The sequence below is a fragment of the Oxyura jamaicensis genome, chromosome 1 (assembly GCF_011077185.1).
Source record: "Oxyura jamaicensis isolate SHBP4307 breed ruddy duck chromosome 1, BPBGC_Ojam_1.0, whole genome shotgun sequence".
Taxonomy (NCBI): Eukaryota; Metazoa; Chordata; class Aves; order Anseriformes; family Anatidae; genus Oxyura; species Oxyura jamaicensis.
Window position 1 is genome coordinate 101893899 of NC_048893.1, and position 21968 is coordinate 101915866.

The 21968-nt window shown below is 35.0% G+C and overlaps 1 protein-coding gene across 4 annotated transcripts in view; it reads left to right on the forward strand.

Moving 5' to 3' along the window:
* USP25 (ubiquitin specific peptidase 25) overlaps nt 1-21336 on the forward strand; it is a 95675-nt gene extending 74339 nt beyond the window's left edge. For 2 of the 4 annotated variants that reach the window (XM_035315414.1, XM_035315418.1), the window contains 10 exons: nt 642-781; nt 3692-3805; nt 5730-5825; nt 9175-9353; nt 10202-10280; nt 12199-12278; nt 16540-16663; nt 17336-17531; nt 18036-20573; nt 20714-21336. In XM_035315414.1, the coding sequence (XP_035171305.1) occupies nt 642-781; nt 3692-3805; nt 5730-5825; nt 9175-9353; nt 10202-10280; nt 12199-12278; nt 16540-16663; nt 17336-17531; nt 18036-18208 (1181 nt within the window). In that variant the 3' untranslated portion in view covers nt 18209-20573; nt 20714-21336. The remainder of the gene's footprint in view (nt 1-641; nt 782-3691; nt 3806-5729; nt 5826-9174; nt 9354-10201; nt 10281-12198; nt 12279-16539; nt 16664-17335; nt 17532-18035; nt 20574-20713) is intronic. The other 2 variants (XM_035315415.1, XM_035315416.1) reach the window with 2 other exon arrangements.
* The last annotated feature ends 632 nt before the right edge of the window (nt 21337-21968 follow it).

Below are 21968 nucleotides of genomic sequence, written 5' to 3' on the forward strand. Positions count from 1 at the left end.
AGACCGAGCATGTTTCTCTTACATGAAGTATAATAACTTCATCTTCTATATGTTTTGACTTGGTAAATGCTTTGAGACTAGTTTTAGTTATTTTATTAGTAAGGGCATATACCAAACGTGTGTGTGTGTCTATATATATATGTCTGCCAAAATTTGCTCTTGTCATGCTAATCAATGTTATTGCTCCCAAGTGTGGGGGAGGGGACTTTGATATTTCCCTTAAGTCTGAAGAATACTGATTATTTTACAAAGTAAAAATATATCTGGAAGTCAAGTGGCTGTAGATTGTTCCATATATTGGATCTGTATACTACTAAAAGTCTAAGCAGAAGCTCATTTCTGTTTTCATCAGTTGTCCCTCATATGATTGATAAACACCCCTCACTCAAGCCTTAATGGGTGTCTAGGCAGGACAGGCGTATTGTTCCTAATGTAAAAATATGAGTCCACTTATATGAAAGAGCTCATAATGTGCTGAGACACAGGTTTGCCATTAAGTTGGATTTGTAAAGGATGTGACCTACCCTGCATCTTTTTTTTGGTTACCTTATCTATGAGACAGTGATCCAAATAAAATTAATCAATTCAAAATTCATGCTTCTGTTAACATATGGAATTGTTATCTTATTTCTGTCACTAAGTTCAAGCAGGAGAACCAGAATATTTAGAGCAGCCATCAAGAACTGATCTTTCAAAGCACTTAAAAGAAGATTCTGTACAAGCGATCAATAAAGCTTTAGCTGAACAAGAAGACAGAGGTCCAGAAGCAATAATGGATACGGTGAGGATATTTTGAAGCTCAAAATACCAATTTTTCTTTTATTTTGCAAGTAGAAAGGATGATAGCTGCTAATAGGGGGGAAGAAAAGCTTTGAACAAATTATTTTTGTTCTTCAGGGAATGTCCAACACTAAAAGTCCATCCAGAAAGTATGTACTATGTTAATCAGCATAATAGAAGAATAACAGTACGGTAGATGTACTCTGTGCGATTCAAGTACTTGTCAAGAGTACAGTATATCGTTCAAATGGAAATCACATGTTCGTGCCCACCATCAAATAATCTTTTCAATGCGTTAGATGGTTCCATTTCTTTTGAGGAGTAAACACTGACGTTCCATGTAAAAGACTTGAAAAATGCTACTTTAAATATTATAATTTTTATTGGAGAAATTTGAGAATATAATTGAGTTCTCTTGAAAGATCTATGGAAATTAAAATAGCTTTCAAAAATGAGCTTTTTCTAAACATTATGTTTATGGAGGGAAGCTCAAAAATGGTCAGGAAAATTTGTAATATAATAAAACTCTTAGTTCAACCCTATTCTGTAGCTTTAGTGAAAATTCAGAAGTTTACAAAAATTGTGATTAATCAGATGTATATGTTAAAAGGTTTATAAGAATTAGTGTTGGGTGATACTGTTTTCATGTCACAAATACTGAGAAGAATTGGAAATTAACTGCTTCGTGAGCTATTAGTGAAACAAATATTTAACATTTTTTTCTTTCAGCAAATACCTTTTTTGCTTCCATATAGGTATATAGATGATTGTGTTTGACACAAAACCGAATTCCTTTAAAGCAATGTATTAATCTGCCTAGGAACCATATCTCTAAGGATGAAACATGCAGAATGTACATGAAATGACAGACTGCAGTAGCTGAGATCATCTCAGTCATTTAAAAGCTTATTTTAACATAAAAAGAGTTTCAGTGACTAACATAATACCTTCTTAAGGTACCACTAGTAACCACTAGTGATATGAACAGTTTAGGTATGTGCAAAATTTCAAGTATAATTCCTAAATTTTGATATGAATCCTCATGAAACAGAAGCAGTCTGGCCCCAAATAACTTTGGTGTCAACAGGAAAGTCTTTTTAAAGCCTTTGAAAATGATGTGACAAGGTGTTGACCCTTACACCTGGAGTGTATTCCATCCCTCTCTCCTGTGGTGTCAAGAGAGCAGAGAAGCATACTTTCTCTGCTAAATCTAAATCAAAAGCAACACGGAAGGTGCTCTGCCACTAACAATTTAGGCTGCTCTGAATTTGACTTGTTTCTTAGAGCACAGACTAGCTAAGGGGGAGTCTGCTTTAAAGTGAGTTACCTCCAGCTGAGGGGGTAGCTATGATGATGTCCAAGTCATGATAAAGTCTGTTGCCCGATGCTAATCCTCTTTCTACGGTGTGCGGGCATCCATCCTGGTGGGATATAGAAGAATCTTACAAATCTGATTCCATGGATGAAGTGTTTTTGTTTAGGCTAGGCATTTTGCACAGTCATCAGCCCTAGGGTTTTATAAGGCAGTGACTGGGAAATGTCATGGTAGGCTTAGTGAGGCAGAGACAGACCTCCTTATTCCAATTATTCCAAATTCCACTGCGTTGTACTGCATCAAGGGGGATGGAATATTTAAAAGTAAAAGCAAAATATATACATAAAAACAAAAAAACAAAACAAAACAAACACAAAAAAAAAAAAAAAACAGAAACAAACCCCCCAAACCCCCCATACCAGCAACACAAATACAAACCAAAATCCCACAAACTCTCTTACTTAGCAACAAATGTTCTTCTACTGTTAAAATCTAAAGCCAATTTCCAACTAATCTGGAGATTATAACGTGGAGATAACTGTGCTTCCTTCTCAGTGTGTCAGCTCTCTTTAATTATTCTACTTCCATCTGCATTCTGACATGCAGCCACATCTCTTTCCTCTACTTTTTGTTTGTCCATTTTGGAAGAAGGAAAAACAACATTGGGACATAAAACAAACAGGACTGTAGGTTGCTCACCACATGATCATTTGTGTCCATTTTCTGCCCTTTGTTCTTTTTTATTTATTTCTCTGCACAGTCTTTCTTTGTATTTATACAATGCTGGGCGTAAATAGATACTATGTGTTTCTGGAATCTTTGTTTAAAAATAAAGCCATTGTAATAACTGCAGAAGAGCAGCGCAGCATTCTTTCTGTACTCTGTGATTGCTTAGATTAGAGAGAAGGTTGAAGTTCTGCAAATGCTGTAAACCGGTGATTATAAAATGACAGACTGCAGTAGCTGAGATCATCTCAGTTGTTTAAAAGCTTATTTCAACATAACAAGAGTTTCAGTGACTAACATAATCTTGCCTTGGTTTTAAGTGTAATTATTTTTCCAAAAAAAAAAAAAAAAAAAAAGCCTGGTGAGTGTAATGCACCTTCAAGTATTCTTTCAAATACCTTAATTGCTAGAGGCCTTTTTGTATTTTTTTTTTTTCCAGTGCATCAGAAAATGTTAGCCTTTGGCTTGCTGCCATCCCTTAGTATGAATTCTTCAGATATCTTAGTTATATTCCACCCAAAATTACTAAAATGAAAAGAAACAGTGGTTCACACACTCAACGTTTAACAACTGCTTTAAATTTGTTACGGATGCTACAGAACTGTAGTACTGGCATACTGGCCTGTGAAGATGTAATTAGTGAATAAAGGAAAAACGAAACCTTTTTGTAAAGTTATGCCCTAATTTTAAAATGTACTGCTTAAAGTAAAGTATGAGTAATTAGAGAATATAAGTGATATTTCTCATTTTTTCAGAACTTCAGCAGCGCGCTTGATTTTACTTGATCAGCCTGTTAGTTTGCGTCTCTCTGATTTTCTCTATTTTGTGATTCCCCACCCCACACGTACTGATAATGGTTTTCTTCTGCAGAGCTCTGATAATGCCCCAGCTCCACCAGCTCCTAACCAGCGAGTTGTAGAGGTGGCGATCCCTGATGTAGGGACTTTTGTGATTGAGTCAGAGGAGGGGGGTTATGACGATGAGGTACATTTGATTGCAATTGTGTGCACCGCTCCTACTCGGTGCTTTCTTGTGCTGCCTGATGAGAATTTTTGGCATGTTTGCACATCGTGACACCTAACAGATTTCCGCATAACTAAATGCTTAGCAGTTTGTAACCGTAACAATGTCTTAATTTGTAATGAAGGTATGAAAAGAAAGCACAAGCTACTCTAATTGGGCACGCTTTGCATGGTACTGTTTACACTTGAAGGTATATTTGTCTTCTTAGCTGTGGAAGCTGAATGTTTGTGTTAGGTCAGGTAGCCTTTGAAATACTGGTGATAGACTGTGGGTTATTGCATTATTTTAAAAAATGTCAGGATAGTGAGTGATGTTCTTAATGTTTGTGCTTTCTTGTCAGTCCTATAAAGCTAATGTTCAAGTCCAATCTCTTATTTGCTCAGGTTAAGCTTTTTAGACTTCAAGGATTAAATTATCCATGGAAATAACCTGAAATTGACATATATGGCTGTAGGAAGTGACTATTTCCTAAGCTTTTTTTTTATATATAAAAAAAATAAATAAATAAATTGCTTTTTCCCAACTCAGGCACAGGGTGGGGGAGTGTACCTGGTACTAGTTGAGGAACAGATGCTAGACCCGTGTTAACCCAGGAGACAATATTTTCTTCTGGCTGATTTTGGCAACAGAAATCAGCACTGCCAGGGCATCAGACTGTTCTGCATTGACAGTGCTTATTCCACTTTAGTTTTGGCTGGGGATAGAGTTGGTGTAGCCACAGTTCTCAGGTATCTGGGCATGTGCTCTTGGTAGGCTGCAGGGAGCTTTTGCCTCCCCGCACAGCTGGGTATTTCTGGTCATTCTGTCCTGTATGAGCACTAGTAACGAGGAGTGTGGAATGGGGAATAAAACAATTTAAATGACATCATCTCACTGAGTTTGGTTTTCCACCAGTGTGCAGTCTCCACCTTTAAAGATGGGAAGATTTAGCTTCACTTAATGAGCTGCCTTTTTTTATTATTACTATTATTATTATTATTTTGGGCATAGTTGCCCACATGCCACTGTTTTTTATAGAGGATGCTAACTTTATTCCTCATTTGCCTGTTTCTTTTGTAAGCATATTTGCTTTTTGAAGGCTGTTTCTACGTGTCCGGAAACTCTTCTGGAGAGTTTAGGGCTCTTTATCTTCTGTTCTTAAAGGCCAGCTTTTGTTGCTGTGCAGGTGGGGGTGCTAGCTAGATCTTCCGCAGGGAGGGAAGGAGGGAGGGTTTTGCCTTGCTCACAGATAACAGGGGGGAAAGGCCTTTCTGGGTAACCTAAAAGTATCAAATTGTTTGTGTATAATTGATGTGATTAGAAGTGAGATGTGTGTGTTATGTTTGATGTTGTGTTTGTTAAATGTTTTGGGTTTAATTTTAAGTAATTGTCTGCAAATGCTTTGGGGACCAATTGTACTTGCAGCATTTGGGTCCCTTATTTTGATGTTGAAATATGTATAAAATATAAGCAGTGTAGTTTATTACATTTTTAGTACAGTATATATAAAGTGTGATTGGGTGATTTTTCTATTTGTAGCAGTTCATTTTACCCTTTGGTGGCCATGACTTCTTGAGGTAGCACTCCATCCGTACACAATTTCTGATGGATGCTAATGCTGAATGATGCATGTTCCTTTTTGGGAAGTTTCGACCATGTAATTTTTAAATTGTATTTGTTCAGTTTTTGTTAAGCTTCCTTTAACCATATTTTGTCGTGGGAAACATATATACACATGCCGTGATTGATTTGCAGAATACGCACAACAGATCTTGTATTGAAAGTGCCATTTCAATGTATGCATGCATTAAGTTGCTTTTTATCTTGCATGAGACTAAAAGCATATTGAATTTAATCATTAAAATATTAATCATTCCAAACTTTTACCTTAAATCCCTTATGGCAGGTCATGCTGACCCCGAACATGCAAGGTATTATCATGGCTATAGGTAAAGCCAGGAATGTTTATGACAGGTGTGGGCCAGAAGCAGGGTTCTTTAAGGTACAACTAACATTTTCAACTTTTTCTCCTCTGACTTGTTAGACATACCTTCTCACCCCACCCTTTGTGTATTAAGACTGTTCCAGCATTTATAAGTGCTCTTATATGGCATCAGTCCTTCATTTAGATATTTCTAAATGATATACTTTTTTAGGAAGAAATATCTATAGCTGTTTCCATCTTGATTTAGCAGTATGCTGCCTTGATATTAGTAAACTGTGTTTTACCTTTTTAATATTAGTAGCAAATAATCTGAAACCTGGATTTGTAATCAATAAGAATATGTATTTTTTCCCTGTTCATAAAAGCATGCCTTCACTAGGCTGTTTGGGACATCAGTGTTTTCATTCAGGGACTTCAGTGTTTAGTGATTTGTTTATTTCAAAGAAATGTTATTGTTTTGTCTTCCTTAAAAGATTTTTAGTAAATCCAAATCACTTTCTTTTGTTTAACTTTGTTGATGTCAATATTGTTTATTTATGCAGTGTTTTATTACTAGGAATTGGATGGTAGGCTCTTTGTGGTTGTTAGTCTTCAGTATGATACCAGATTTAAAAATTACATCAGTTTTCTTAAATGCACAAATTTCTGAGCACTTCTAGCTCATCATCTTTCGAATTTTCAGAATATTAGCAAGGGAATTACTTTGACATTATGTAAAATCCTCTCAAATGAGATTTTTATGGGTGGTGATGTGGGGAAGAGTTGCTTGCCTTTGAGTAGAATTCTGTTTCCTACTTAACTTTTATGGTTCAGTTATGCTGAAAGAAAACATTAAAAATACAAAAATGAAGCAAAACAAAAAACTTCTTAGCCTCTTGGTAAGGAAATTGAAATCTCATGTTCTTTTCTTTGTTTGTTTATTTATTTTTAAATGGATAGTTTGACAAGTGTTATGGCCAGACCATACTGCATTTGTTTCCAGGGTTGTCTCTGGACTCGGTTGTCATGACTGCACTCAGGCAATAGAGAGACACCTGCCATAGCCTTTGTTTAATGAAATACATTTTGCTTGTGATTCAATTCTCTGTTTTCAGATTTCTCACTTCATGAAAAGCTTCATTTTTTAATTAAAAAAGTGCTCATTCGATCAAATCAAACTTTTTACCAGAAAGGTTAATTACATTAATATTTTTTTTTAATGTGAAGAGTATTTTGATGAGTTTAAAAACAAAATAGGAATTCTGATCAAAATTAAAATAAAAATAGTAATTTCTTTGGAATTATCAAAGAAATGCTTGGTTGATTTTATTTTTATTTTTTATTTTTTTTACTTTTGATTGCTTAAACATTTTTATGTCGACATGGGGGGGAGAGGCAAGATTTGTCTTTGAGAAAATGTTACTAAAATGTTATTAAAACTAAATTGTTGTAGGAAAGTCTCCATTCTCATATTATGCTGACTCCTGTTAGAAGCAACTTAAAACTGGTGGAACATGCTTTGTTTTTTAAGTAATGCATTAGTATGGATGTTTGTGGGTGAAGTGATTATACTTAGTACCAGATTTCATATTTTAAAATGTATCAGGTGAAATCCTGTGTTACTGTAGAAGCTTCTGTGATATTTCTTATACTCTGTTTTTTTGTGTTTTGTGTTTTTTTTTTATTATTATTTTTATAAAATTAGTGTTTATAAAAGATTGTGCTTGTTTTCTATGATGTCCTTGTTTTGGTGTAACGCAGGTAGAACCTGTTTGATACGAGTCGTTGTTATTGCCAAGTTTGATTCCCTCTTTAGATCTCAGACTTCAGACATAACTAATATAAACCAACTAAGACATTTATTGATCAATTACCTCTTACTGACATCCTTCTCTAAACTTTATAGGCAGTTCCTTGTAGTATGTTTGCCTTAAGATCTTTATATATAATATTATCTGTGAGAAAAGTAAAGCTTATGATATTTCTTTCTACCACCCATTTTTCCTGTATTCAGTTTAAAGAAATAGTGTTGATCTTCTTTTATATATAGGATTTATGAATCTATAGCATAGCGTTTTAAATTTTGCTTAATTTGTATATGAAAATCTAAGTTTCATGTTGCATTTTTCCTGTTTCTAAATAATTCTCTGAAGAATCAAATGCAAAATAGCAATTGCTTTTTGCTTCTAGCCTACCCCACTAAAGAGGGTTTAATTGCACAGTTATCCATGTTGGTTTGCTAATGGTAGAATGTCTTATCATGTAAGATAATAAAAACTCTGTCTGTGGCTTTTGATACATATCGGTTCTCCCCAACCTCCTTTTTAATGATAACGCATATGATTAGTATTTTTAAAAGTTAATGCAGAACGTTTTCTTAAGTTTTAAGGTTCTCCACATATTATTTGTTTAGGCCTGTATGAATAGTATCCTACCCATGTGTTTAGTCTTGAATCACAAGGTTTCTTGGTAGAGAATAGCAGCCCAAATTTCCAAGAGTTAAACATAAAGAAAATGCTGCTGGTGCTGCTAGGTATTTTAACTTAACAGAATTTGGAATTTTAATCGGTATTTTTCTGGCTGGTTTGGAGCTTTAATTTGGCTGTATATCACATTGATACTGCTTATGCATTAACTCGTGTTTCAAGTTGATATGTAGTGTTAGCCAGCAATTTGATCACCTCCTTATTTTGAGACAGAAATTATGGAGCACACTAAGATTTGTCATCATTTTTTTTTCTTGTTACTCTTGTTCATGCTGTATAGTTTCAGTGAGTAAAATCTAATGAACATAGCAGATGCGGTTCATTAAAATCTAATCTGCTGGCAAACTAAACACGTCTGATGACCTCTAAAGTTTATCTAAAATATTCAGTGAGAAGTCCGTCCTACCCGGTAGGAGGCTGATACTGATCATATCGAAGTGTTTTCTTTAGAGATCATACAGTTTGATTTTTGTTGTACATTATTTTCCATTCTGACATAACGTTTTCAAAATCATACATGTTCATTGAACTTTATGTAGATTGTGTTTTATTTACGTATTTGCATTTTAACCATGTATTAGGGGTAGTTTTTGACCTTAGGAGATTTTAGAAAATTTAATTCAGTACAATGTCTGAAATATTATACTGCTCTTAGATTTGTGCTTAAAGCAGCCACTGTAGGGATTGGATGAAACTTCACTCAGGGAGATGTAGAGCAACAGTGGGATTGTTTCTGAAAATAAAGGTTTACCTGGGTTTTTCTTAGCTTTAGCTGGGGAACAACCTTATATTTGTCTGGTTTTTCTGTAATTTAGACTTGGTAGGTGGGATTCTTAAAAAATGATTTTGTAGCCAAGTGTCCATGGGAATTATTCTGTTAGTGTTGGTGAAGTTTGAGTTAAAAGCGACAAAGAATAACATATATTTTTAAAATTATTTAGGCAATTAAATTGGAATATGCACGACTGCTAAAATTAGCCCAGGAGGATCCACCACCTGAATGTGATTATCGTTTGCGTCACGCAATTGTTTACTTCATCCAAAACCAGGCACCAAAGAAGATAATTGAAAGAACGTTGCTGGAGCAGTTTGGAGATCACAATCTTAGCTTTGATGAAAGGTAATAAGAGCAGCATGTCTCACTTCCTGTGCTTGTGAGTGTTCTGTGATGTGTAAAGATGCTCCTTCATATTCAGATCGGGTGTGTAATAGAGGTAAGAGCAGCGTGTGTGTGTTTGGCTTCATTGTCTAGTTAATGGCTTGAAAGTATAAAATGTATGGAAGAAAAATTTATATTAAAAAAATCTTTATAAAAATCTCTATTAAAAAGAATAAACAATAAGTTAGGTTTTTATTGGTATGAAGTAAGGAAAAATGCTCAGTGTTGCTCATGATTGCGCACAGTTCACTGTACCTTGTTTTGAAAGACTGAAATAAAATTTGTGTTTCTTCACTGGCCTAAAGGCCAGCAGTAGAGAGCAAAGTCTTAAAATGGGACACCAGAATAGATGGGTAACTTATCTGAAAACAAAACATTGTCTTTTATGCTTGAAATTCCATATATTCACTTATTTAAAACATAATAATTGAAATGTAGAGAATGTTAGTCTGATTTCTGCATACTGACAGCTGTAAAATCTCTGAATCCAATCCCCTAATTTTACTTGGGCAAAATAAATATAGGGGAGCTTCAAGCCACCTGAAATTTAAATTAGAAAGAAAAACTAAGTAATGTGGCAATTTAGCAAAATAAAAGAAGTAATTCTTAAATAGTGCAGGCATTCATCACATGTGCTTTAAAAGTATGCCTTCCCCTGCTGATTATACAATGCATGTTATAAAGAACATCTTCCATAGTATTTTTATACTGTTTTGCATAAGCTTATAGCCTATGAGGTTGCTGTCTTTGTATAGATAATATCCTTTGCAAATTTCCATCTTTTGTGATTTCTTGTTGCTTTTCATAAGGTGCCGTAACATAATGAAGGTTGCTCAAGCTAAGCTTGAATTGATAAAACCAGATGAAGTAAACATGGAAGAATATGAGGTCAGTATTTCTTATGCTGTAAATTAAACTGTAACGTGAAATAACTATCAATAATCAGAATTTATCTTAACATATTTCTTCTTGTCTTACACTGAGAAGTTGAAACTAGTTACCGAAACATCATTTATTTTTACAGGAAAGCTGCTCTGACCAGCTGAGCTAAAGTTTTTGTTTGTTTGTTTGTTTTTTTCCCACATCTGTAATTCCAAAGTCAGATATGATTTGAGCCACAGATAAATGACAAATTTGAGCCTGTCCTTACTCCTTAACACGTCTTGATGTCACTAGCAGTATTTCATAATTTAGCACTATATGAGCCAACTGGCGCTGTCTAGTCAGAAAGTGCTGGCAGTGAAGGAGTGAAAGTGGTCTTAAGGCTAATGTTATGCATCTCCAGAAATGGGTCACAGGCATCAGGGTCACATTTCTGTTTTTTCCTCCAGCTGTTTTTGCAACCATTCCCATTCTTTTATTAGCACCAGGTTCTTTAATTTGCCAAGACCATACATAAATAGCTTATGCATTTAATTTTTATTTCTGTGCTACCTACAAAAACTTTGAAAGAAGAAAGGAGCAAATCCCAGATACTAAAGAATCATGACTTACAGTTGCCAAAGTACTTCATCTCATATATAAATGTAATTCTGTAGCTGGTTTTACATCAGCTTCAACTCTGCATGATACTCTTCATTAAGGCCTCTCTGAACAGGGGTTATTTATATCCTAGGCAGATTCCAGTGCACCACTTAAACCTCATTGTTATGCTTGAAAGTCCCAGCAGCTTGTTCAGAGCGACTGTCTATGGGAGTAATCTTCCCTTCAACAAACCGAGTGAAAAATATTTACTTGTAATTTCTGTTTACCAGGTTTAGGACCTACGGGAGATGCTACTACATTAAAATGCCCTTTCCACAGTGAGGGGAAGGGACTCTCATAGTAGGGTTTCTGTTGCATTTTTTTGGCTGTGCAAGGCTCAATTTCTTACTACTTTCCAAACGGCCTTGCCACATAAACCCAATACAGTTACACAAATAGAATAACAATCCTGGACTTAGCTTTAAGTGAGGGGGTGAGGGAGATCTGTTCCCCTGCAGATATATGTCACCTTTTTAGCTCTTGAGACAGATATCTTTTGAGAAACTACAAACTTGCATGTAGTTACACAAGTTGTCTTGTACAGGGAGTTGTCATTTCATGGAACCTTTCTCATGCTCTTTGTGTTGAATCTTTAAGTGGCGTGGCTATGTATTATGGTATTTTGTCACTTATTTAATCTTTAATGTGCAACTGAAAGTTGGCTGCTAAATGAACATGAGAAAAACTCCTTTCTCCCTTAGAGCATTTTTTTCTTGTAAAGTATATCAGTAATCACTTTGTATAAAATAATGATGCAGTACATAAATGTTGTGTTCCAATATAAACATCTCCATGGAGTCTGAAGTACTCAACAAGACACCTTGGATTTTTGTCACTTCCAAATTAATTTATTCAGGCTTTTTCTCTTTCTTACACTGAAATTTAAACTTAATTGTAGCAATATAAAATGTTTTCTAACCCTTTCTGAGTAAATAACTGAGTCTAAAATAGAGAAGAAAAGTGGCTATTAGCCTCTTAGGTTTTTTTTTGGGATTGGGAACAATTCCCATAATTCTGACTGTGGTTCTCAAAAAATGCCTTGTGTTCTTTTCAGTTCAAATGGCAATGCATTCTGTTTAAAGAAAAAAAAATCTCATCTAGAAATATTTTAGGAATTTAAGAATCTTATTTTCATTGAGGGAGGGGGGATTCAGACTGACTTTTCCCACATGCAAGCTTACTAGCATTCCTAATCACTTAATGTGAATGTTCAGCACTTAAGTGTGTAAAATTGTATTTCATGTTTGTGGATGAAATTCTATATACCCTTTCTTATATGCAGAGATGGCATCAAGACTATAGAAATTTCAGGGAAACAACCATGTTTCTCATGGTAGGATTGGAGTTTTTCCAAAAAAAGAGGTAAGTGGTAGTATAGAACTCAAATGTAGAGTGATCTGAAGGCAAAATGTAACGTTGATAAAGTAAAACAATTATTAAGAATTGATTAATATGTTCTTCATTTTATTTACAATTTACTCAGTTCATTAACTTCTTCAGTCTCACGGTTTCCTCAGTTTCACTCAACCTTCTGCTTTTAATCTCCATTTCTTCACACTTTATCAAGTGATGGACTCTTTTCGGTGTCCCCACATGCACCCGTATTCCTCATTCTCTCCTACTCAGAGTGCTCTGGATATCCCTCAAACGTAAAAATCTTTATTCTCTGGCACCACATGTGCACATATATCTATCTGCTTTTATCAGTAATCATTGCTAGCCAAATCCGTATATTATCCTGTCTTTTTATTGGGATTCCCAAAGCAAAATTTTGCCTCCTGCATTTGTCTGAGCCAAAATTCCACTCATGATGGGCTTTAAAGATCATGCAAAAAAAGAACATATTTGAGGAAAATTATCACATGTTTTTATCATAGTTATAGCTGATTCTTCTTAGCTCTCTGTGTCCATTTCATTCCCTTCTCCTTTCCTACCAAAGGGGAGGCAGGGGGACTAGCAGAAAAATATCCAGTAGCTGACATCTGTTGTGTGAAAATTGAACTATCACACGATATAAATGTTTAATTGTGGAAAAAAAAAAAAAAAATGTTGGCCATCACTGATATTCATAACACAATATGTAGGGGAACCAAATTTAGTTTGCTGACTGTATGTTGTGCAGGAAATTGCTTCATATTTCTCTTTCTTGTCTTGTATGCTCCCAGTGAAAAAAAGGCCTAAACAAACAAACAAAAAAGATAATTAAATACTTTGTATCTCTCTTGCAAGCTATGTTTTTATGTAGTAGCTAACAAAACGAGCTCATAACCTTGGTTTTGCACCATGTAATAAATAGTACATTCACTAACAGCTTGTATACAGAGGTTGGTCTGACTTACTTGAACAAATAATCAGTCTGATATTGCTGGATGCCTTAAAGGGGCAAAAATATCGCAGCCAGCCGTGTGATATATAGGAATCCTCCTTGTTTCCCTTGGAAATTGTGCATGCTCGGAGCTTAAAGTTCCTCAAGTTCCGTGGCATTGGGACTCCAGGATGGCAGCTTTAACTGGAAAATTGCAGTGTTTTCACTAATCTGCTTCTTACTGCAATATATTCTGATTGAGCTGGGGGAGGGAAGCACAGGTTTCTCTTTATTCTGAACAGTATTTTTGGTATGGCTATCTAGTTTTTATGTTGATTGGCAAAATTAGGATGAGATATTTGTTACCAAACATCTTCATAATTTAGGAAACAAGTGTATAACGACTAGTCTTAGATTCTTGTATTGGTAATAAATTAAAATATAATATTATCAGACTCATCTAACACTAATTAAGTGTAGCGTTCATTCCTTTTGGCCATTTCATAAATGCTTCAAGTGGTATTTAATACAAAGACACAAAGATTAGAGTTGAGCGTGCTTAGAGAATGGGTGAAGATCTGGGTATCCATTGGCTGACTTTAAAGGCATCTATTGCAATTACACTCATGTGTTTTCCAAATGGCTGAGGTATTTTTTGAGGTTCACACCTTGTACACTCTAGAGGTCAATCTAATATCCTTATTCTGAAAACAAGACTAAATTGATTAACTCTTCTGATCTCCTTTCAATATTCCCTCAACTCTTAAATCATAAAAATGTAACTTTAAAAATATTTATGAAAACATAAACTTCCAAAATTGAAACATGACCGTCATTAACAGGACTGTCTTGAGGCTTTTTTTCAGAAACCTGCTTCCCTCAGTTGATGAACATTTCTTACTTTAAATAACACTAATTAATACCTTGCAGCACTCAATCTCTAGATGGAGCCAAAAATTGGCATTTACCGAGGTAGTCCAATTTTTTTTTTAACTAGTGCCTTGTGGAGCAAACACAAAATGCAGTTTGGCATACCTTTTACTCCCTCCGTGCTGGTAGCTTATGTTTAGAGGTCTTGATGCTGGAGTGCTGAGCATGGAAGGCTGCACTTGAAGGTAAAGGAAACAACAGGTGCTTAGTACTTCTGAAAATCACTTGGAGTTTGGTTTTTGCTGAGTACTGAGAAGTGACGCCTACTTTCAGAGTTCAGTTATGATCCCTTACGGTGGTTGACAAGGCCTTCTTTTCTCTGCAGATGAAGATCTAAAGGGTCTTTAAGGCATACTTTCTCTGATTGTACTGTAGAGTAGGAATCTGCTATGGATGAGATGAATGTAGCCAACTAATGAACCTTGGCAGGAGTTTTACTCGCAGCTTGTTCTTGCGGTAGTGACTGAAAAGTGAACAAATTGTAGACCCTAGCAGTTGTATTTTAAGTTTCTGGAAACACTGTATGTTTTTTCAGCTTTGGCCAAAGTTCCTTTTTAAAAGCAGCGTTAACATCTATTTTAACCATACCTGTGCTTCCGGCACCTTTTCCAAAGTCTATACCCAGTGAGCTCCATAACTCTGTGAGCAGCTTTACTAATTTTAAGTTCAGAGAGATCAAGTTCAGGCTTCACAGACTGGAGCTTTTATGCACTTTATATGTGAAAAGGTAGTATCTGTTTGCTTAATTTAAATTGTAGTAATATTTCTCAGATGTTCAAGACACAGAAGGCCTCTGAGCTTGGCTTTACAGAAATAATGATTTAAAATTACTTACGTTGCTGTTAGATAGCACTATTGCTGGTTTGGGGAACAGTCATGCAACTAGAGGACAAAGCAGGAAAAGACAGATTGGGAAATAAGGCCGCTGCCAGGAGCAAGTTTTTAATTTGGATCAGCTGAGTTGTTGACACTGTTAATACAACCTGTGGCTTCACAAGTAACTGAACCAAGAATGGAAAGGGGGAAAAGGTCCTGTTCCTCTGGCTTTATATCTTGCAATCCCAGTTCCTTGCAGTCATGTTGTGCATTTGTACCTGTCCTCCTACATTAACTTTTCTGCTGTCCAGTCACTTGTGTTGGAGGTTACTGCTATGTAGAGTTTTCATGGACAGGAGAAACAGACTTGAGAAAAGGGCAAGAGGACTTGTTACTTTAATGAAAGGTTTTGTATTTTGAGGACAAGAAGGTGGAGACTAGTGACTGTATATATGTTATATATTACTCGAGTAGGAAATATTTAGGATTACAAGAAACTGTGATAGAATGGCCTTCTCATGGTGGAAAAAATAACTTCATAGTAGATTCTGAAATTCTGGTGTTGGGGTTTATCTTGTTCTTGCAAGCAGAGATATTTGAAGGTAAAGCTTTCAGTAGCCATTGCTATTGCAAGTAACCTTTTCCCTTCTTTTTATGTTGTCTTGTTGGGAGGCCTTATGTAAGTCTTGAGTTTGCCTACTTTAGAAAATTCTGACATGTATTTTTCATGTATCCTATATGCTTTGTGTTCTCACACATTTTTAGCCACTTCTAGTAGTTTGATGTTTTGGTAGTTTAAGCCCTAACCTTGACCTTCCATTTTCACCAGGAGTGCGTAACATACTATTCCTCTAACACTCCGTTAGAAAATTTCTCTATGTTATTCTAGTTGTTTGAACAAAATAAGATTTCTAACTGCTTGTTTTTAGGATAGTTGCCTTAACTTTTTTTCAGTGGCTGTCCATCATAACTGGCTTTCTGCAGATCAGAGAATTAACACTTTAAGGTGTTTGCTGAAAATAGTATGCAGCAGTGTGATGGGAGATTATTAATGGGAGCATCATGAGATCTCTGATTATTAACTATGAGGTTCTTAGATTCTCTATTACTCATTCTTTACCAATTAAGAATGTATTTATTTTCTGCATTTAGATTAAAGGCAGAAGTGCCGATAGAGTGCTGATATTTCTGATTTTGAAATGCTGTTGTAGCTTCTTCCATCATTTTAGATTTCAGTAGCCCAGAAAAAATTAAAGTTAGTGAGGATAAAAGTTCACAGTTTATTTTTAGAAATAAGATGACAGCTTTAATTCTTATTTGCTAAGGCATAAAATGCTATCAAGATAATAGCAACAGAAGATCAAATCTTGATAATAAAATACATTGTTCTAATGTGCATAAATGAAGAAAACGTGTATATAAAAAAAAAAAATTATGAAAAGATGGGTGGGGAGGTGAGTTTTTACATTCAAATGAGTAAGTTACCTATCCTTTGAAGAGCATAGTAGTTAACTTGAAACAGGTGGTACCTGGTTTTGCATCTAATTATTTTGTTTCTTTACTTTGCTTTAGCTATATGGAAGCCTTGCTCTACCTTATCTATGCTTACCAGAATAACAAAGAACTCTTGTCCAAAGGCCCATACAGAGGGCATGATGAAGAGCTGATATCTCACTACAGACGAGAATGTTTGCTAGTAAGTGAAGGGTGAAGTATGTCTCAAAAGTTGGATTTGCTGCATAGCTTTAACAAAATGAGTTAGTAGACAGTGTTGCCATAATTTAAAAACAAAAGAAAACCACCTTTCATTAACAAATTAATACTTCAAACTTGTGTAGGAAAAAAATGAAAGGAAGAAATGTATGTAGTAAGCATAAAAACGTATTACTTTTTTGTATAATGTTTCTTTATCATTGTAAAAAGTGTGGTTGCTGCCATTGTGTCTGGTCTAGGTAGGAACAGCAGTTGACAGTGTTGGTGGGTGAACTTGCAACGTTACCACAGTTGGACAGGGACACAAATATTAGAAAAAAGTTTCCATCAGGAAGTTAGTTTTTTTCCTTGATTGTGTCACTTTTTTTTTTTGTTTGTTTTTTAGCAATGGTGAAAAGAGGCAAGAGCAGGTGCTAGGATCTCAGTCTTTAAAAAGAGCAGCTGCAAAGGTTGAGTTGGCAGGTATCAATCAAAGTGGCCTGAGGAATAGCACAAAATCAAATGGTTCAATAGAGCATATTTATCGTTGCTGTCAATGTTAAAGCTCAACTGTTGTTATTGCAAATTTGCCCTAAGAAAATCAAAAGCTGCTGCATGGTAAAATGTGAAATGCTGTATACTTAAAGGCTTTCCTTTTTTGTGGTGGTACATGAAGAAACTAAATGAACATGCTGCGGCACTGTTTGAATCAGGAGATGATCAGGAAGTAAATAATGGCCTGATCATTATGAATGAGCTTATTGTCCCATGTTTGCCATTACTACTGGTGGATGAGATGGAAGAAAAAGATATTGTTGCTGTGGAAGATATGAGAAACCGTTGGTGTTCATATCTTGGACAAGAAATGGAACGTAAGTAATATATTTATTAAGGTAAAAGGCTCTTATGTGCTCCTGATCTATTTATTTTTTAAAATGTATTGGTTTTGATGTCTTGAACTGACCCTGTATATTTTGTGTCTTGGCAAAATATTTTGAAATATCCTGACTTTTGAATAATCCTGCACACTTTCAAACGAAGAGCAGTTTTTCCATATATAGTATTGGGGTACTGCAATATTTTCCATATATAGTAATGTCCTTAAAGGAAAGATGTTTCTTTTTTTATTATTTTTTTTTCCAAAGTGGAAAAACATTCATGCTGATACGCCATCTGAAGGGGCATTTATGTTAAGGTCTTGCTAGGAACCAGTATGTCCTAGTTATTGTGGAGCACCTGAAGAAAATGAATTATTCCAAGTAACAATTCCTGTTCCCACTGTAGTTTGGGGCAGGTAGTTTGGGGCAGAGAGAGGAAAATTCCACCTGTAGATATAAACGTTTATGGTTGTTTTTTTTTTTCATTTTCATTTGCAGCTAACTTGCAAGAAAAGCTGACAGATTTCCTGCCAAAACTGCTAGATTGTTCTACAGAGATTAAAGGTTTCAATGACCCGCCAAAGTTACCATCCTACTCCACACATGAACTGTGTGAAAGATACGCCCGAATCATGATGTCACTCAGTCGAACTCCAGCTGATGGAAGATAAATTCTGCAGCCTTCCTGAGCACATTGTATAAACTTTTTTAGTTCTTAAACCTTGCCTTCCTGTCACAGGGGTTGCTTGTTGCTGCTATAGTTTTTAACTTTTTTATTTTAATAACTGCAAAAGAGAAATGACTGTACAAACTTTAGCCAGACTGCAAACAATTAAAGCTGAGAATCGCATGGCGCTCAGTCGTTTCAACCAGAATTGATGCAACATGCAAGTCTGATCATTATGGCAAAACTGCTTTTTTGCCACTTATCTGTTACAGTATTACTTTGCTTTTATCTTAAGATCCTTTACTTTATCAACAGCTGTCTGGATCATTTTGTGACTGCAACTACTTTAAGTGTCCAGTGCTGTGTAAATACATGGTACTCGGTAGCTTGTAAATGAAATGAAAGAATAAAGTTTTATTTATGGCTACTTCTGTGTTTGCAAGCAAATACCTTGTGTATTAGTGTAAAATACGGGTATTTTTAGAAGAGAGACAGTATATTGGTGGGTAACTCAATTTTGTAGACAAGGTTCTTCAGGATTTGTGGCCAGTTTAGTTGCAGGTAGTCAAAGATTACTGTATGTGAATATATTGAATACCTGTCACGGTATTATACACTGTTTTTTTTTTGTATATTCTTTTCTGATCTGTGTGGTACTGCACCTGAACACTTTGGCGTGTGTGTGGCCATGCCACACCGCCACACCTACTCTTATGGCAAGGACTGGCTTCTGAAGCAAAACAAAAATGGCACCTTCCTTTTCTTCTTAGGAAAAAAAAAAAAAAAAAAAAAAAAACTATTTTCAGTAGAACTATGACAACTGCTGTGCAAAATTTTTAGAAATTGATTTGAGTAGAGGAAATACAGGTTTTGAAAAAACGGACTTTGTGAATCTTAAGGGTTAATTAGGGGGTTGGTTATTTTTAATTGGTATTTTAGTTATGTAAGTGAGCAGAAATAAAACCTTTCATTAATTCCTTACTTGAAATGGGTTGCTGTTGTTGCAACAAAGTATCTTGAAACCTTATATGTGTCCTAATTAAATTTCTGTCAGAAGTGAAAGAAAAGATCTACAGGGCTTGTTTTGTAGAACTCAAATACTGTCTGGTTTTAATGCAGAAATTTAATTGTTTTGTGGAAAAAGAAATGTAACGTGTCCTTAAGTAATCCTGTTACCTGACACTATTTTGATTCCTGTTCTTTATGGAGAACATTTTGTATTAGAACAGTAAAATATGTGAATATTTGTTTGTATGTTTTATTGGAGCAGCACTCAACTTCTTATTACAGGCTTTCAAGTGGAGAATATTCTAATTTCAGCTAACAAAATAACACAGAGGGAGGGAAAGATTGATTGAATTCAGACCACCTACAGATGCAGTGGGAATAAATGTAGGAATCTCACATGCAAGAAGAGGCTGAGTTCACTCTTAGCATGTGTCAGTCTTGAAATTTGTTCACTACTGAGATACACTGGATTGTATATAGAGTAAATAGAATGTGGGCTTCACTTCAAAGTTTAATTTATTTATTTTTTTCAGGGGTATTTTCCTATTTCAGTGCAGTACTACTCAGGAGCCTTTTCTTTTTTAGGTATGTCTATGAAATATGACCTTTCAAGGAAAAAGATACACATATTATGAAAAGGGTGAAGATGCATTTTAAAGGATTTCACATTTTGCATCTACTGCGTTCCCATCTGAATAATATGCCTACTTAGCATTATGTATTTTTACACAAGGTTTGGAACAGATTAAATTTGTCCTTTGCCTTTTAAGCAATGGTTAAAAAAAAAAAAAAATACAAGTAAAAGAGGACTTTTATTTCTTTATTGCTAACAGGTTTTGAATTCAAATGTTTGTGAAAAATTGTAAGGAAAGCTCCTCTCTAACCCTTCAGGAACTAGTTAACCTCAGCATCTGTTTAATTTCCCATGACAACCACAGGAGAAAAGGCACTCTTTCTAAGGTAAAAAAAAGGTAGAAAATATTTCATTTAGGAAGAATATCTAAGGTATTTAAATTATTGAGATGTAAACAAGGACAAGGTTATTATTATTATTATTATTTAGTTTCAGCTTTTTCAGTGTCTTAGCAAGCAAAAATAATCCATGGTAGGTCATAATACAAAAGATAAATATGTATTAATTTTCTAATGACTGTTCAATTTTGAGTAGAACTGAGAAGATCTGTCCAGTGGAGAAGAAATAAATATATATGTATTTTACTATTTTAATATCTCTTAAGTATTCTGTATGAATCTAAACATTCAGCTAAATCATTAAGGTACTATATTGTCTTAAAAGGTTGCTTCTTTCACTGAAATAAGAGAGCTTGTATTCACAATGCTTAGCACAACTGTTAAAGGTAGTAGCATACAATTAATTTGGTTTCCTAATGATGTGTAGATATTTTTTTTTCTTCAAAATGGAAAATGTGGTATTTTGGAGGCTGTTTCAATTATACAGGAATTCACTTTAAGGGAATTTAACCCAAACTTGTTTATAAAGCATCGGGAACTAAATGCACGGGTATTTTTTTTTCCAGATTTTGCTTCATACAGTGGAGGACCCTGAAGACATGCAGCCTTTGTTATGTACCTTTTTGTTTTGCCTTACTCACGTGGCTTCCTTTTAGATGACCTGTAATACTGCTGCACTTCCATTGATATTTTGGTAGTATTGGAAATCTCGTTGTTTCTAGTTAAAGCTGTGATTGCAGATGTTAGCTCCAGCCTAGAAGACCATGAGCAACAGGAGAATTAATATGAACAAAGAGGACTGATGATGTATTTGTTAGAAATGATCATCTTGAAATTACTCCAGACACAAGGGTATAGACTAGTACTTCATTACTGAGTCACCATGCCTTTGTGGACAGATGACACTGCAGTGAATGACTGATACAATGAACAGATTTGCTCTAGAAAGCGTGAGGTATGAGTACAGTCAAAAGCATATGTTTCACATTCAACCATAAAAAAAAAAAAAAATCATGTCTGTATTACACCTAAATATCTTTCAGATTATTTTTAGGCTACTCTGACATGCATGTGAAAACTGCTGCTCCAGAAAAGTACCTGGCATGAACAGTAGCACACAGGACAGTCTGATATTGTCCAACAAGTAAAAAATAATAATAAAAAAATGTAAAGACAGATGATGGTGACTGTTAATATTCTTCCTTCTGTTTCTTCTCCCTCAAAATACAGTGAATCCAAATGTTTGTGGGAGGCCTTATATAAACAAAAGTTAAGAATGTTGTTGAAAGAGTGTATCACTATATTATATACTGTACCAAGTATATAATAAATTGACTAATTTATGCAGCATTTTCTAACATGTATGTACATAAATCTTTTAAATATATATTCTGTTTTTGTCTAGAATGATTAAAAAAGGGGGGAGGGAGGGGAGTATCAGCCATGGCATTGCTCCTTGAATGGAGATTAATAGATACATAAAAGCTCTTATCCAAAGGGGTCTTTTAGCAAAATGTGATGGGTGGAATCCCTTCCCCTTTGAGTTCTTTCAAACAAAACAGATTATTTTTTTTCTTGTGATTGATATCCAGTTTTCCTATATGTACTACATCTCTGAAGATCTTTTGAAATCCAAGGCTTGATGGATGAGCTTCTAACTGAAAACACTCTAATTCATGAGGATCATTATGAATTAAGATTGTCATAAGGATCGTTGCCTCTTTGTAGGCAAACAAACAGTCTCGGTATTCATCTAATAGTGTTTCCATCAGCACATCAGCAGA